Source organism: Copadichromis virginalis, linkage group LG17 (assembly GCF_057382275.1).
Source record: "Copadichromis virginalis isolate Kocher_CV1m ecotype Utaka linkage group LG17, C_Virginalis_male_GT1.1, whole genome shotgun sequence".
In the NCBI taxonomy this organism is placed as follows: Eukaryota; Metazoa; Chordata; class Actinopteri; order Cichliformes; family Cichlidae; genus Copadichromis; species Copadichromis virginalis.
This window is the reverse complement of record NC_140634.1, coordinates 37181290-37199151: the sequence shown is the minus strand read 5'-3', so window position 1 is coordinate 37199151 and position 17862 is coordinate 37181290. Positions and strand designations below refer to the sequence as shown.

At 43.9% G+C, this 17862-nt stretch overlaps 1 protein-coding gene across 8 annotated transcripts in view; it reads left to right on the top strand.

Annotated features, from left to right (window-relative positions):
- sox5 (SRY-box transcription factor 5) overlaps window positions 1–17862 on the top strand; it is a 245625-nt gene that overhangs the window by 167396 nt on the left and 60367 nt on the right. For all 8 annotated transcript variants that reach the window (XM_085436072.1, XM_085436075.1, XM_085436073.1 and 5 more), the window contains 2 exons: window positions 3739–3934; window positions 12223–12445. In XM_085436072.1, the coding sequence (XP_085292198.1) occupies window positions 3739–3934; window positions 12223–12445 (419 nt within the window). The remainder of the gene's footprint in view (window positions 1–3738; window positions 3935–12222; window positions 12446–17862) is intronic.

Below are 17862 nucleotides of genomic sequence, written 5' to 3'. Positions count from 1 at the left end.
TGGCTGCTTTTGTCTTTCTCTCGCTCTCCCTCAAAGCTTAAACAAATCTTTGTCCCCACTTTGCTTAATTCATTTGAAATGTGTCTGGATGCATTTCTGGGGGATGTTTCGCGTGTGAGAGCAACATCGATCGCGTGTTCATAAGCTCGCTGCCTGTATTTAAACACGCTTGCGTAAGCTTTCCGTCGCTGACGTGCCAACGTGAAATGGACGTGTTGATTACAGTAAGCGATGGCCAGGAGACAGTTAACCACCGCTGATGGCGATTATTCGGCCTGTTAATGGACGTCCGTCGCTGTCCGATTAGTGACTTAGCTGCGGTGGACATATGTGATATGAGGGACTTAGTTGAGGAGCCACTAATCATCAAAAAGCCAAAGGGAAGTGGCACTCTAATCTCAGCTTAGCACTCTCACTGTGTGGTGTTGCGTGTGTATGTGTTTTTTCTGTGAAAGAAATGAGTTTGGATGAAGGCGGGGGGGCAAAAAGATGACTTTTTAAAATTCTTTTTGCTTGAATTTGTAAATACGGCAAAAAAGGGTCGTCATCTCATTTGTTAAAGAAATGTTAAAGAAACATACATGTGTCTCGTGTGTTTAACAGAGAAGGAGATGTTCCTTGGTGTTCTTTTGTTTCGTTTTTTTTTTTAAACAAAATTATGCTAATTTCCCTTAATTATTACCTAAGACAGCCTGGAAATTAATCACATTATCTCTTTAAATCCTCGCTGTTTAGACCGCTTCCTTTAGGTCTACCACCAGCATGACAGCCCTGCCAAACTTTTAAATGAAGTAGCCAGCGAAACCTGCACACCCGCTGTGCCCAATTGTATAGTAATTTGACTTCAAAGGCGAACAGACGGGGGAAAGAGGGACTTTATAGCCGGAGAGGAGCTGCGAATGGCCTCCCCATTCATAGACACCCACCTCTGAGGAAGTAGTAGCAGAGTTGCGGGAGAGGAGTGGGCAAATGAGAAGAGGAGAGAAGGAAATCCAGAGATTGAAGTCGCTCCCTGCCCCTTAGAGCTTTTGGATACCTGTGTTGCCTTCTGTGTTAATGTGTAACTGTTCTTGTCTATGGATTGCCCATATATCTCGATATGTTTCTGTGGCTACTGTGGTTAAATGATGGATAACAACGTTGTAAAAACCAAATTAAAATCCTCCCATGCTTTCAAAGATGTCTCTGTAACATAGCCAAAGTGTAACATTAGCGAGGCAAGAGCTCTCAAAACTGATCACAGGTGTGTGTGTGTGTGTGTGTGTGTGTGTGTGTGTGTGTGTGTGTGTGTGTTGGGTTATGGCTGGAGTAGAGGTGTGCAAAGGATACAAGGGGAGGTGTGTGTGTGTCTGAAACAAAAGGCCTTAGTGTGAAAGAGTGAAAGGAGGTAAAGTAAACAGGCGGTGATGAAGACAGACCTGCAGTGTTCTGCTCTGTTCTCTCTCTGTGTGTGTGTGTGTGTGTGTGTGTGTAGTTTGTACAGCTGGGCCTGCCGCTTGCATTATACAGCGCGGCGGCACACGCACAGATATAGCTTTCCCCACAGTCATTCCAACATGCATCATAAATGTTATCTCAAGTCAGTTTTAATATCAATTTGCTTTAGTGCTCTCATTGTGCAGTTTTATTTCGAAACAATACACATTCTTCAGCTGTCATTTATGGCCTTAGTTTTTGCTGAGCAAGAGAGAGCGTCCAGGAGAAACCGATAAAGAAATCAGCTGCAGATACACCAGCCAGTTGATTTCGACAACTGTCTCTGTGTTTGGTTGCGTGTACTTTATACGGCGTCCTTCATGAAAGCACTTAGCCACCGTCAACATTATTGTAACTACTAGAACATGCTTCATCCAGTCTAACCTTGATTAAAGCTGTGAGAAAGTCACTGAAAAGAAACAATTGTAGCTGTACAGAACTTTCTGATTTAGTAGTAAAAGATATATATATATCTGTAGTGGTGATTTAGCAATTTTCTGATTTAACTTCAAATGAAGGGTCCCTTCTAAGTGGATGAAATAGTCCGGTGCAGCGTTAAACAGCTCTGCAGAGCCCATTGAAACTCAAAAACGCATGGAAGGAAAGTTCCATGATCCTGAAAACCTGGGGTTTTACATTAAAAAAAAAAAGAGATCCTGTATACAAAATACACTCAGTACGAAAACAGAGAATACAAATTTCAATTTGTAAATCAGTTTAAATTATTAGATTATGTATATCTATGAATATTGCAAGCATCCTCCAAAATCAATTAAATGTAATTAAATTAGGTCACTATGGTGCAGGGGGTTTTTCGGTTTCCTTTCTTTATCTTTATCGTTTCTTTTTCTTTCTTTTTTTCTTTAATCCTTATACTTCAGCGGAGTTTATTTGATTTTGACCGTAACCTTCCTTCGATGTGATAAAGCCGCATGTTGCGTGTCCTAGCGTGGCGCTTTCCTCATCGCCTCCAGTGAGCTGCACTCAATATTGTTTGCCTTTCCACTGTCATAAGGTAAATAAGCAATGAATTAGCAGCAGGGCTGCTCCTAGGAAAAATGCCAGATGTACAGTCCAGAGGAAATCCAATAGAGTTGAGAGTGTAATCAGTTTACCAGAGACAGGCAGGGGAGAGAGGGGAAGAATTTGAGGGAGAAAGGCTGAAGAGGAAAACGGAGGAAATCACAGGCAGGCACGATATGGATGCCGGATAAAGAGAGTGAGCGGATGAGTGAAAAAAACCAGCTTGTTAAGTCAAAAGAAGGAACAAATTAGCGGAGTTTGAAAGTCAGATGCCTGTTGCTTATTTCATCAGGATCAACCCTCCGCTAAAGTTTTCACAATCCCTCCATCCTTCCATCGCTGTCATGTGTTGCCTCTGTGCGACTGAGCGTTAGCAGCCTATTACCCAGGGTCATAGTCGCAGTGGCTTCAAGGCTGACAAGTGCATCTGAAAGCACTCAGGCGATGCTGAGAACCACATTAAATTCTATTATTGCCGCATAGTCACTGCATCCCTATTCAGCTGAAGTACAGGGAGGCAAATTTACCTTGTGAGAGACAGAGTTCACCTAATAGATGTGGCTTTATATCCTTTGCTTCTTTTCAAGGGAACAAAGGCAGAGTAACAAATGCAAACAGCGGGGGCTGTCGTGCTGCTACCTTTTTTCCTTCCCGTCACTCTATTGTCCAGAGGTTTTCATAAACACACATTATTGTCACTGTACATACTGCTCTCCCTCTCTGTCTCACACACACACTCTCTCTCTCTTTCACAATCTGTTTTTCTCTGTGAAAGCCCATTGTCAAGACATGGTCATTTCCTCCACAATGCCAGTCCAAGCGCACTCCTTTTGCAGTAACGGCCCCGATGGTAAACATACTGTAAGACCCGAGAGTGCGTTTGAATGTCTGCCAAGAAGCTCGCTAAAGTCGATGTGAGGAGATGCCCCGTTGTTGTCTATGATTGTCTATGTTTATGAGGGCAAGGGTTTCCCCAGAAAACTTAAGATGGAGAAATGTTGCAGGTTGATCAGATGAATGTCTACCGGAAGGCAGTAAATGGATAGCAGAGGGGTAAACACTTAAAAGTTTGAACTATCCGGGAGTTTCTGAGAACTAGTTTGGAGCCTCCACACTTTTCATTGCTACCAACATATAAGTGGAGTTGTCAGCCTATTATATCATCTTTTGAGTGTTGCTCATTCTTCCTCCTGTTTTTCCTTCTCTCTCTTGTCTTTCTATCTCCTATTTATTTTCCAGGATGTCTTCCAAGCGACCAGCCTCTCCATATGGGGGGACAGATGGAGAGGTAACCATGGCAACCAGCAGACAGCGAGTGGAGGATGAGGAGAGTGAGGGACTGGGCGGTGTCATCCACCTCCCCCTGGCCTCCTACTGCAACAAGGTGTCCCCTCGCTCGCCCCCCAACCGCAACTTGGACAGCCCGCCCAACATGGTAAATAATAACGGTTTTCAAATCAGTCTCACCCATCGTTTCTCACGCTTGGGGCACACACCTGTGGGTGACAGTAGCTGATTTGGGGTTACAGGTGAAACAGTTGAAGAGACATTTGGAGGAACTTTTGTGTCTGAACTCATCAGAGAAGTCAAAAGTCTTTGTAGAGAAACTTTGTAAAAATGACCGTTGGCAGGTCCTACACGCTTCCAGTTTCTGAAATATAAACAGATATAACCCAGAAAAAGGAGTTAAAATTGATCTTATGTTTGCATGCCCAGAAGAAGAATAATCCCTAAACTTGCATGGTTATCCCATACATAGATACAATGCAGACCCTACATTCACAGATATGTTTAGTGTCAGCAAAGGTATTTGAATGCCACAGTGATTATGAGCAGCCAGCTGTTGAATATTTGTTTTTAAAGCCTTATTTATGAGCTATTGTATTTAGAACGAGAGGCAGCATTAAGAGGCCACAGAGGTGACATCGTTGGTGGGATCAGTGATGTTGTACGCCACCTGTGAGTTGGTGTCATCAGTAAACCGCATCGGAATGGTACTTAGCCATGTTAGCTAGTCATGCGATTCTCACCAATACATGAAGGAATCTCTGTATGTTTGCTCTCTCATGTGCTTAAGACTATAGCTGGAGCCCAAAGAAGTGCAGTATCCATTAATGGTACTTGATGATGTCAGTGTCCAGGCTGTTATGATTAGTTGTTAAAAAAAAAACTATGACTCTACCTTTAGTGATGCTAACATTTGTGTGACTTTGGGACTGCATTGCCATAGGCCACAAAAAAGAAAACATTTTTTTAACCACAACCAACCACTTGGCATAGAAATGTGTCTAAGTTACCAATGTAGACCTTCAGTTTTACAGACTGCAGGCTTGGTCATTGGCTTCATCTCTCTATCTCCATTGGCTTTCTGCCCTTCCAATTCCTTCCTATAAGGCTGTCTACCTGTGTGCGTTTGAGAGGCTTGGGGTTGAAAGTAACCCCAAGGCTCAGACCCCAGATCAGATTGTGGTCATGGTAGTTTCAACCCTTCGAATTAAGTGATTATTGAAAGCATAGCAGTTTTCTGTTTTTAAGACAGCCTAGGCTGAAAATGGAATTAGTACCTGTATGACAAAAATCTACAATCTTTGCTTGCAAAATGTTTCATTTTGCAGATGCATTCAGCTGGAAATTAACTTCCTCGACCTTGTGTATTTGTCATTTTAATTTCGTGAATTAAGCATTTCCTAACTAATTAGAATGGTTTTGCTTTTATGGGATTTCCAGTCATTTCTGGATAAGTAAACAGCTTTTTTTTCACATATTGAATGCATTAACAGTTTGGGTCTGCTTTAACTTTGGTATGTTGTTTACTCTTCTTATGGCAGCCAAACTATGAAAAGGTACATGTATCTCCACAACGATAAAAGAAAACGAGGTTATTTGTTTGTTGACTGACGGTAGATGTGAAAAGAAGCAGAACCCTAAAAAAACAAAAACAGAAATTGACTTTCTTTGCAAGTAGAAAGCAGGTTCTTTCTGGGAGCTGACTTTTTCTTTTTAAATATGAACATTTTTAGGTTCAAGGATAAAATTTGGTTGCACGTGTGTGTGTGTGTGTGTGTGTGTGTGTGTGTGTGTGAGAGAGAGAGAGAGAGGTTTTTTTTTCCCCTTTTTTTCCGCTTTTATGTGTGCGCCACCAGCCGTTGCCTTGAGCCCATTTGATGCACATTTGCGTGACTGCTAAAATGTGAACCATTTGCGTGAGTCATTTTCTTGGGGATGAAGTGTGAGGCTGCTTGGTGGTGCTAAATGTATGGCGCTGTATTTGTAAAGGTGTCTGTGTGTCAGTGTGTGTATATGTAAAGTTGCGTAATTCAAATTGAATATTGAGCTGTATTTTTGCTAGTTAGTTTGTGAGTATCAGACGTTTATTTATTCTTTAAACTTGCTGTGATATGTTGACACAAACAGTATTGACGCAACACATTTAATCTTTTCCTCCCTGACTTTTGTATTATTTTTATATAATGATGATCAAATTATTTAATTTAATTTGAGATAAGAGTGTTGGGGTTATTAACACAATATTATTTATGTTTTTCGACTAGTAGATTCATTATGTACCTATAACTACCTTAGCTGCCAGGAAATCCATGTTAGCTAGTAGCTAAATGTGGCACAAGGCAACTTGTGCATTTTTTTAACGCAAGCTACCTAACAAACGGCAAAAAAACAAAACAAAAAAAAACTAAAGGAAACTTCTCCTGGCCCTTCACCTTGATACACACCTTATCATACCAGTGCTCTCATAACACCTGTCGACCTTTCCCCCATACTGACCATAAATACCCACGCGCTATAAAACAATGAAACAGTGGTTAGCAACTGTAATTAAAAGCTAATTCTGTAATTAGCTTGCTGATTAGCCAGTAAGCCCCTCCTACTGTGGACTCTGTATGTGTGGTAGCTGTGGACTGCAAACCAAAGTCCTGGGATTGCAGGGGAATACATAAAGAAACACACAGGTGTGCAGAGATGCAGATCTTCATACTGGGTTATCTGCTGTAGTTGAGATTATTCCCACTTCATTTAGATTTACACTATCCAAACAAACATTACCCTCATGAATATTTTAGGCGTCGTGGCTGACCACTTTAGGTGATCATGAAGAGAGACTGACAAAAACCTTAAATATTCACGACAAAATGACACACAGCTGCTTTCTTATTCATTAATGGACACCAGAAGGGAGGCTGTTGACATGTATGTGTATGTGTATGTGGAAAGTCTTATTAATAATAGTTGATGTGGATTATTAAGTGCAAGCCTCTGCGCGTGTGTGTGTGTCTGGCAGGGGGTGGAATGGGGGCTTATCCGACTGCCTGCTTGGCATGTTGTAAGATGTGTGTTAAGTTTTTCTTCTTCTTTTTTTTAAGGGGGATTCAGAGGGGGGTGTTTAACAGTGCCAATCCCTTCAGCGCTGACTGTCAGTGAAGAGTGGCTGGAGAGTGAGGAGAAATAGGGGAGATTTACAAAGAGGTGGGGGGGATGGTCTCTCCCCCCCTCTCTCTCTCAGGGCAGTTGTTGTAAAGTGATAGGGGGAAGTAAATGGCTCATCGGCGACTGCTTGACTTGGATGTGGGGCAGCGGGAGGCGAGAGAGAGAGGGTGGGGGGCAGATTACAGCCTTATCTTGTCATAGTAAATTAACACGGTGGTGGAGAAGCGCTCAGCTCCACACTGACCTCTTCATTCTGGCTGCCTCGCCTGCCTGTTTGGCTTTGGCTCGGCTGCTCTACCTGCCCACTACAGCTGCACAACCACACTGAGTGAAAACGGCACCCGCGCATATTTTAAAAGCGTGAAAGGTGTCGGATTATTCACTTTTCTCCTTTTTTCTTATGTGTTTTATTCCCCCCCTGCCTGTGAGTAAGAATAGCACTGCTCATAATGGTTTGCAAATGAATGTAGTTTAGCTAAAAAGGGTGTCTTTAAAAAAAAATTATTGAATGCGAACTTCTCGCTATGCAGCTGGACCCTGATTGGGTGGGAGCACCTGAGTTCAAATGCGTTACGGGAAGGATTTTAGTCGGGAGTTCAGCGAGGTCAACCAATCAAATCCAGTTATGACACCGCCAAAATTACAGAGGGAAACAAAAATCTGTGTAAATGTATGTGAAAATTGTAAATGACAACAGGAAACGTTTAAGCCCACCGCCCGTGAATGAGATATTTTTCTCTTGCTTTCTTTCTTTTAGATCTTTTTATGTTTATGTTTGCAGATGCTGGCAAAAAAAAAACTGTTTTCACATCAGGCAGAGGCAAGCATCTTCTCTCATAAATGTGCTAATGGACAAACACTAATTATTTCATTAACAGGCGAGATGCACGCTTACACGTTAGAAAACTATAAAGATATTTCATCAAGCATTATTTCTTATTCATTTTTCCTCTCTCTCTTTTTTGTCTAATTTGTATGTGTGATTGAGTGTGTGTGTGTGTGTGTGTGTGTGTGTGTGTGTGTGTGTGTGTGTGTGTGTGTGTGTGTGTGTGTGTAAATGTGAATTTGACAGATTTAACACAGTCATTGAGCAGTCTTGAGACACAGTGGTCACACTTAATTTCTCATGCCAGTGATGCACTAATGAATCAACACACGCTTGCCTGTCAACAGTGAGAGGTCTTGGTAAAATATACTGGCGTATTTTTTTTCTTTTTTAGCCAAACTGCTACTTAAAATACAGCTGCAGGTTTTTAGATAAGGAAAGGGCAACTGTGTGCAATAAGACAATTAGAATCAGCAAATTAAAATTTTGTAATTTGTTGGCTTTTTTTTCCTCTTCAGTTTTGGGGGTCAGTCGCATAGCTCAATATTGTTGGAACGCAAGGAGAAAACTAATGCGTGTCGTTGTGTGTTTTCTTGCTTGTCCTCATCCTGAAGGACCCCCCGAGTCACCACTGACAGTGTCTGTGTTTAGCCATGGCATGTAAAGGGATTTGCTGTATCTGAGGTGTGTTAAGTGTATATATTGTGGAGATTGGCAGGCTCTGGCACAGGGCTGAGTCTCGCCCCCCCCCTCGCAGGAGCGATCGGTGACATTCTCTCGGTGTGTATTCGTGGGCACGTATTTTAGTTGAGCAGCTGTTTCCAGCTCTTCCTACTGCCACATTGTCCATGCCTTGATCCACGACGACGCGCCAAGCATCAAATATTGTTTTTCACACATACACCTTGCACAGCCCGAGACATGTCAGGCTGTGGCGCAGAAAGAAGGGGGAGAGAGAGTTTCTTCTGTCGGGCAACGGAGAAGGAGGGAGAGAAGAAGACGGAAGGAATAGGAGAAGGAAGAAAAAAAAGAAGAACATGAACAGCGGCATCTGTGCTGGCTGTAGGAAAAAAATAGCATTTGGCAAGAGTTAAGTGTTTTTAAACCAACCTCCCCTCACAGATGAGCTTAAGAAGACAAAAGTTGTTTAATTCGGTTCCATTGCAGAGGCAGTAAAAGGATAAAGAGAGTGGGGCGCAATTTTTACTTTGTTCCAGTCATTTGGAAGAGAATTGACATCTGCAAACTAAAGGCAGAACCGCCCACACTGCCAGCCTGCCACATCCAGTGCATATAAATACATATATGCAGACACTCACACATTTACACACCTACAGGCTATGTGGTGCACTCACAGTGTCACACATATATGCACAAAAAAAACCTGCTCGCACAGACATGCACAGAGAGGAGGGCATGAACAGTAGTTTTAGTTTTTTTTGTTTTTACAGTAGCCAGAATTTCTGTTTGCACTCATGAATAAATGCATGCTGATGAGAAAAAGTTTTCGCCACCTGCGTTACTCCGGGATCGGCTGACTGACACCCATTTACAGCGGAGAATCTGCCTTGTCTCTTTTTTGATCCCTCTGTCTTGGACTTTGCCGTACAAATCGCCAGCGAGGCGTGTGGATTATATGCCGGGAGGCTGATCGGGAGGTGGGGGGAGAAACATAAGCCATTTAAGTTGCCTTCGGGATAAGGCTGTCTGTCAGAGTTCACACATAAATAATGTCACAGGCCGTAATGTACCAGGTCTTTGAAGAAGCCATGGCTCCCTGCTAATTCCCTTTGATTGGGGAAATGACCTTCATTGTTGGACGCAGCGAGATGACATCTCTCTGGCAGCTTTTCGGCAGAGTAAAGAGATCCGACAACCCCTCACCCCCACTCCTCTCCAACTCCATCTCTCCTCCGACCACCCCCCCCACATCTCCCTCTGCATATTCTTGTTCTGTTTGTTTTGTTTGCACGACATCTTTCTCGAAAGAAAGAGTGCGGCTGTTTTAAGTAGGCGCTGGATTAGATAAATGGGATGTGACAGGTGTGACCGCTGCCTTCAAGATGCCTGCTTTCCTCTTTGCTCTCTCTCTCTCCATGCATCTCTCTGTCAACTCGCACGCTCTCGCTCACTCTCATTTCCTCTAATAACGCTGCTTCTCTCTTTTTTTTTTCTGGGGATTTCGCTCAGTCTTTCTTTCTTGCTTTCTTTGACTTTTACACTCTTACGCTCTATCTCTCCCTCCGTCTCGTTACATTTGCACGTCGTGCCGGCGCTGATGCAACTCCTAATCACAAATCCGCTCATTTTTGAAGTCTGACTTTCCCTAATCTGAAGAACAGCGAGAGGGTGAGGGAACAAAGAGAGGCACGAGCAATCAACTCGGTCAGGTGGTCAGAGGAGAAGAGCAAAGTCTTTCAGGGCTTTTAAAATCACAAGACACTTGTGACACAAGGCTGTTAGCGGCCTCAGCAGCGACTGACTGAAACCTCATTACCCCGTCATATACAGTATACACAAACGTTCCAACCTTATCATTGCTGTCACAATCTGTCCCTCTGTTACAATGCATGTGCAAGAACGCCAAGGAGAGGATGGGTGAATTATTGAGTGCGCTGACTTATTCAGAGTGTGGAAACACACAGAGCCCAACACAGAGAGTCAGCGAAGTGTCAAAAATGCCAAGTGATAATGGTCTGCTGTACCTCTCATACAATGTTTGGCTTCCGACAACAAAAGCATCATCGATATGGAAAGCCTCTGCCTGGCTTTATGTTCTTAAAAGGACAAGAAAAAGTAATTTGAGACTTTGTTTTGAGTTTTTTCTCTTCTTAAATTGTCCCATTTAAATGCTTTTTTTAAATTAAAGACACAGATCAGTCTGTCTAGACTCTAAATGACTTCACTGTGGACCTTGATCTTAGTATTAAGTTCCACTTCCACCGGCAGCCTGCGAGTTAATGATTAGAAAACCATCTCCACCTTAATGCTCTGTAATGTCATTATTAAAGGTGGAATGTATCACCGCCTCCCCATGCCCGTCCATCTCTGTGTCTCTCCCAGATGCACACCCACACAAAGACAAACACAGGTACGGTGTATGTGTGCCGCTGTCACAGGTGGCGTGCCCCATACTGTAGTGAGATTAGCCAAAGATTAACCCTGTGGACCATTGACCCCACGAAGAGCTGAGCTGACAGACTGCGTGGCTGATTGACTGACTCATTTGTTTTTGTAATTAAACAGCAACACGCACAGTTTACCACACCTGAGTGCGAGTTCAAGAAGGAGCGCACTTCTGTGCATGTAGAGCATATATACCCTCATGAATCCATCTGTGCATGTGACAAAGAGATAACCGCGTTCCCTCTCGAAGCTGACGGCATCCTCACTCTCAGTGTCACCGCTAATTGGGCTGAGCCGGCGTTAAGTCTATAACGCCGCCTGTAGAAACAAACACAGGTTTTATGGGGTCACAGATTAAGATGCTAAGAGTTACTTAGCACTCGGCTACTGTCCTGAGGCTTGTTGTTCATGTTTGAGCTTTCGTTTTGAAAGGGAACAATAACGTCCGTACTCAGACTCGCTTATTTAAATGTAAATAAGTGCGTTCGAGCTGTCGGTGGTCAAAAATATGGCAGTGAAAGTTGATACAGATTTCTAAATATAATAAGAAAACAATAAGAAAAACATTGTTTAGTGGAAAGAGGTAAACTTGTTCTTCTGCAAAGTCCACTTTTTCAGCCACAGTCATTACTTCCAAGCATCGTTAAACTAAACGTGTTGGCAATAGAAGAGAGCTTTACTGTAAGCTGTATACGTTATAATTAGTTGCTGACATGCTGATTGTCTTTTCTCCTACAATGATGTTTTTTGCCCTTTCAGTTCTTTATGAGTTTAGGGGAATGATTTGACCTCACAACGGAGCCGTTTTTGGAGTTTTTTTTATCTCTGAATTTGACGGAGTTGCATCCACAGCATTAATTTTTGAAAATCTTAGGACAAAAGTAAACCAGCGCTGAAAGTTGGGCTTGGAATTTGTAGCATTGGACATCCCTCAAAGGAAGCCATTGAACGCTTTGTAATGAAGAGTTAGCGTGACACTTAAAGAGTGTGCAGTCTTTTACTGTTTCATGTGCTCGTTCTGTCAAGTACCTCCAAGTCAGTCAAATGCAGATTCCAGAGGATCTGAGAGAGAGAGAAGTAGTATGCCCTAACTTGAGATAACTGGACAGGGATGAAAGTTGTTGCTTTGGGGTATAAGAACAGGAGATGTAGAAAACAGGAGCAAGAGTAGGGAAGAAAGATGGAGATAATGAATGGGTTTATGCCAGCTCCTCCCTCGTTTCCTCTTAATTTTCTTTCTCTACAGTTTGTTTGTGTCTTTAAAATCACTTTTTTGAAGCTAAGAATTGATTAATCCCTATCCCCTTCTTCTTCTTTCCTCTCTCCAGGAGCAGGATGGCACTAAGGGGAGCTCCCTGAGTCCTTACCCTCAGCACAATGCTACCTCACCAGGCAAAGAAGAGGGTGGAGGCGGGGGGCGCCTCTGCAGCGACGGGGGCTCGGCCGCGGGCACCCTGGGCACCCCCGAGAGACGCAAGGGCAGCCTGGCAGATGTGGTGGACACACTGAAACAACGCAAGATGGAGGAGCTGATCAAAAACGAGCCAGAAGGTCAGTGATGAAAGGAAACGCTTGCTACAGCCAGATGTGTGATCTGCAGGTCCCCACCATCTCCCTGGCTCTGCGCCCGACTTTTATTACACTCTGTTGTTGTTTCCCTCTTCTTCATCATCTTCTTTCTTTCTTTCTGTCTTATTTTCTTTCTCTCTCTCACTCTTTCCCTCTGTTCTGAACCCACACACATTCAGATGAGAGGCCAGCCTTTGTTTTTTTTCCAGCATACAGACAGACAGCATTGGCTGCTTGGGCCTATTGTCCACCGTGCCTTGCATATTTATCACAACCTGACAAATAAGATGCAAGTGTGGATGCACGTGCTTGTGTGTGTAGTGTGCACTGGAGTGAGAGTGAAAGGCCTCCAAACATACTTTAGTAGATTAACAAATCACCAAATGTTTCCCTGCTTTAATTTGAAGCAGTTACTTAAAAATTCTCTCAGCTCAGTGATCATCTTATCACCTTTCTTAGTAATTTTGTAACATGTTCTGTTGGATACAGATTCCAAACATTGTTTTTCTGCAGGGCCTCCATAGTTAAGCTCGATTAGCCCCCACATTTGACTCTCAAATGTATCCTCAGGCTAAACAGTTGGAGTCTAGAGAAGATAAAGTTAGCCCACTAATGTCCACTGCTCCCACAAATGGGGGCTTAAGTCACCATGAAATGCATTTAAGAGATAATGTGACAACAGGTGTCCATCCCCTTTAGGAAGATGTGCTAATATAAATAACAGGTTACTGTATTGGTGGAGATGCTTCACAGAGAAGTCAGTGTCAACTTTAAAGGATATACTGCACCCCTAAGAAATGCAGCTTAGAGCCTGCAACATGTTGGGGTCCTACCAAAACCTGTTGTGCAGGAAAGTCCTATCTAATTAACCCGAATAGATCCTGATTGAGACGAGCTGATTAAGAGTCAGTTTCCATCAAAAACAAAAACAGTTTGTCAGAGTTGGACATGATGTTGGTATGATGTCACCTGTTGTCACCCTTTTCAGGGTCGCGGGGGGCGCTGGAGCCTATCCCAGCTGTCATAGGGCGAGAGGCAGGGTACACCCTTGACAGGTCGCCAGTCTGTCGCAGGGCTAACACATAAGGACAGACAACCATTCGCACTCACATTCACTCGCACATTCACACCTAGTGGCAATTTGGATTATCCAATTAACCTATCCCCACAAGCTGCATGTCTTTGGACGGTGGGAGGAAGCCGGAGTACCCGGTGAGAACCCACGCAAACACGGGGAGAACATGCGAACTCCACACAGAAAGACCCCGGCCTGATGGTGGAATTGAACTCAGGACCTTCTTGCTGTGCGGCAACAGTGCTAACCACCGTGCCACCATGCTGCCGCATACCCAAAAGGTGAAAAAACAGCTCAGTGGTGCAGTGTGGATTTGCCTTTAAAGTGTAGGTGCATTATGTGTTTGTATTCTGCCAGTACATCAACAGGCTTTCATTTCAAGCTGCGATGCACTAACCTTATTTTCCAGGCTTTTCTGCCGAGTTTTCAAAAGGCCGAGACTGTTGGTCAGCTCTCGCTGTCTGGTTGTTTTTATTCCAGTCGATAGAGAGGCCTGTTGTGTCACATTTTAAGGGGAAAAAAAAAATAAAGAGAGAAAAACTGAACTGTTTGTTGAGTAGAGCTGTAATTGAGGTGTGTTTTGGGTTGTTCGCTGCTTCAGTGGACCTCGTGAACTGGCTGCACAGGAAAAAAAACAACAATAATGGATCTTTATGAGTCAGCCAGCGGAGAGTGAGAGAAGGGGAAGGAAGAGACAGAAGGTGAAGGTAGGGAAAGTGAAGAAGAGAAAGACCAGTGTCTTCACAGACCCCATTAGCACAGTGCCACAGCGGAGCAGCATCCAAACCGACCTGGAGCATTAGCTTCTCTATGTTTAAATGAGACGCGCTAACAAAAGGCCCCAGCGCCTCAAGACCCAGCACGCACACACACAAACCCAGGCTAAAGAAAAAAGAAAAGAGAGCAAATGAAGAAAAAGGAGGCTGAGAAAAGATGAAGAGAGGCAGAGGGAAATGGAGGAAGTGGGGGGGGGGGACGATGAGGGGCAGTATTGAACGTGAGATAGAAATCCCTTTTCTGTGTTCTGTGCCCGGCTAGCTATTGTTTGGCTGTGTGGCTCACAAAGGCCATTAGCAGCAAACAGCAGGTTGGGATGAAAATTTAATGAAGGCTTTAATCATTATGAAAGGCCTGGAATATTACTGCTCTCTCTCTCTCTCTCTTGCACACACACATACACAAAGCCTCCAGCTGGATCAATGAGACACACATACACATTCATAGTGTACGAACATTGACACCAGGAGGGATGTGAACAAGGGGCCAGGGACACAAAATGGGTCAGAAAACGATAAACATCTTGAAACAGAAAGAGGGGCTTGACTTATCGAAGGCAGGCCCTGAGCTCTTTAGACATCACACACACACACACAGACACACAGACAGTCACGCTCGCTAAGAATGCCTTAAGTTTGAAAGATTTAGTTTTGTGTCTGTGGCTAGTGCTGCTCTACTTAGGCTAGATGAATGGAGATAGTAGATACTAGGTCAGTGTGAGTGCTGTTAAAGCCTTTGGGAGCACATATACTTGCGCATGTGCATTTGCATATGTATTTGTGGCAGAAAGTGTGTGTGTTTGCTGTGGGAAGGATTGCATTTGGTTGCATACATGTAAGGTGTGTGTGTTGGCCTCTAATAAATGACTAGCCATGTTGTCCCCCATGGCCTGGCCCAACCATGCTCCACCGCTCTCCTGCTCTCTACATTCATCTCCTGTCTTAATCCACGGCCACCTGCTACCCGCGAGATACTCACACACACACGCGCACACTCTCTCAAACACACTGCTCCAAAACATGTGCAAAGACACACACACACAGACACACAGCGTTCTGTCTTTAATAAATTCTTCAGCAGTGACAAGGCGAAGATAAAAATGCCATGACAAAGCGTGCGTGCATGTGCGTTCCTGTGCGTTCAACTCGATGCGAGAGGCCGTCAGGCAAGCGGCTCATGCTGGAGCGTGTGCGTTGTGCCATTACATGGAATTATGAGTGCAGAGTGCAGAGCATGGCAGGAGGCTCGGGGTCAAGAGGAGACGCGGTGCAGAAACCCAAGAGAGATGGCTGCACGAGCACACGCATGCACACCTGGACAGCTACCTCGGAGTCATCATTTAACCTTTTGTGACCCATACGCCACAGAGCAACCCCCAGTGATAACCTATTAGCCCAGTCAGACAGACAGACATACAGACAGAAGTTATAAGCTGCAAAAGGAAAAATGAGGGGAATTAAAAGGAGGAGTAACATCACTAAATGGGGCACAGATGTTCCTCCCGGCCCCTGGAGTGGTGCCTCCACTGCCCTCCTCTCCTCTCCTTTTCTCTCCTCTCTTCTCCTCTCCTCGTCTCACTACATGGCGGCATGGACTGTAAGTGGCTCGCACATTAAGTGCCAGCTGAGCTCCATCTCTGGACCCGTCTGTTGACCCTCTGCTACCCAGCTACAGCTACCAGTCACTGGGGCTTCATAGCCTTTGGGATTTTTTTTTTTTTTAATGTTTTTTTTTCTTTTTTAGCTTCAGCTGTTACAGGGATAAACAAAGCTTCCCAGCCTGAAGTCGCTCAGAAAATCTGCTGTATGTGTTTTTTGGTAGATACAACTTTCGACTTTGTATTTAGCTTACATTCTGTTGCAAAAACTGAGACCCAGTTACTCAGAAAAGTCAAAAATCTTGTTGCAAATAGTTTAATGTGGACAGTATTTACTTTTTACAGTCTATGAACAGTAAACGAATCAAAGAGCGCAGGTGAGGGAGACACCATTAATGCTTACATCCTGTCACACCATCTCAATGTTTCGCTAGGTGTAGTTTTCTAGAATGAAAATTGTCCCGACACGAATGTGATTACACTATAACAAGGCTCAAAGCTGTTCTTTGAGCAACCACCTCGTTATATTACCTATATCATTAAAATGTATTATTATTATTTCAAGAAAGAAACATTGTAGCTTACTTTTATAGGTACTTTTTTTTTTTTTTCCTTGGTGCTTTGGGCACCTCAGGGCAAGTCCTGTTTCATTCCATTACATTTAAGAGAAAGCAGATGTCTCCAAAACTGGGCAACTCACACCACAACAGTTTACATGGATAAATAGCACCACAGGCCAGAGGAAAGCTATGTGAATTAAATTCTGGGGTGAGCTGTCCGTTCAACTTAACAACATTTAGGCATTTTAGCATTTGAAGATTTGAGAAAAACAAGAAACAGCCTTGAAATATCTTTTTAAAGGTATTTGCTTTTTATTCAGACCAAAGTCTGCAGGAAACTGGATTCTTAGTGTGACACTTCCTTTCCTTCATACAACTTGGGAAAGAGTTTTGTACTAGTTTGAAAGTAAACGTTAACATTTGCATAAAAGAAAAAATGTACCTGAGTCTACTGCCATCGATATGAATGAGAGTACAAGCAATAATACTGTCATGTATTTGATGTATGTGTCTCTCCTGTCAGAGTGTTTGTCGGGGTCAGTAAATGGCAACGCTGTCGTTTCAGCGAGCCAGCGTGCATGTTTGAGGTCAGAGCCTCGCCACTCTTCTTTATCACCTAATTTTGTACATACGTGCAGAGAAACAAGAGACGCACTCGTCCCCACACACTTGTAACCTCGCACGCCGGTCTGCAGCCCTGCAACCTTAAGGTCAACCAAAACGGTATTTTACTGCTGAGCGTACTCGCCGCCCCGAGCTCCTCGAAGGCACAGGTTTCCATACTGAAAATGCCAACTCAGTGACAGATGTCATGCAGCACACAGTCACCGACACATGCTCGCACATGTACGCGCAGCACTTCATCTATTTTCGAGACATGGAGGGGTACCAGGGGCTTGCTTTTAGAGAGCACTGAGGCATTTTATAGGACAGCACTTAGGCGAGGCCATTGTGCCACACAAGCGCACAGTGGCCGGAGCTCCCTCACGCCTGCGTACACTCCAATGGGTGACAATGGGAAGGGCGGATACATTCTTCCTAAGAAGAAGGAGAGAGAGAATGAAAGGAAGGGGGAAAAAAGGAGGCAGAGAAGCGGAGGGATCGAGGCAGTTTCTTGTTCATCCGTCCATCAGTCGCGTCACCTCCCCTCTACCCCCTCCTCATCCTCACTTTGCCTAATCCTACTTCTTCTCTGCTATCTGGGGGGTTACGTCAAACACGCTCGCACACATGCATACACTACAAACATCAACAATGGCATGTACGGCCCTTGCAAGTCACCACACAGACCTCTTGATTTTTTTATTTATTTTTTTTTAAGCAGAGATCCCTGAGGGGAATTTGCAGACTGCAACACACATATATGGATCTAAACACACACAGCAGCAGG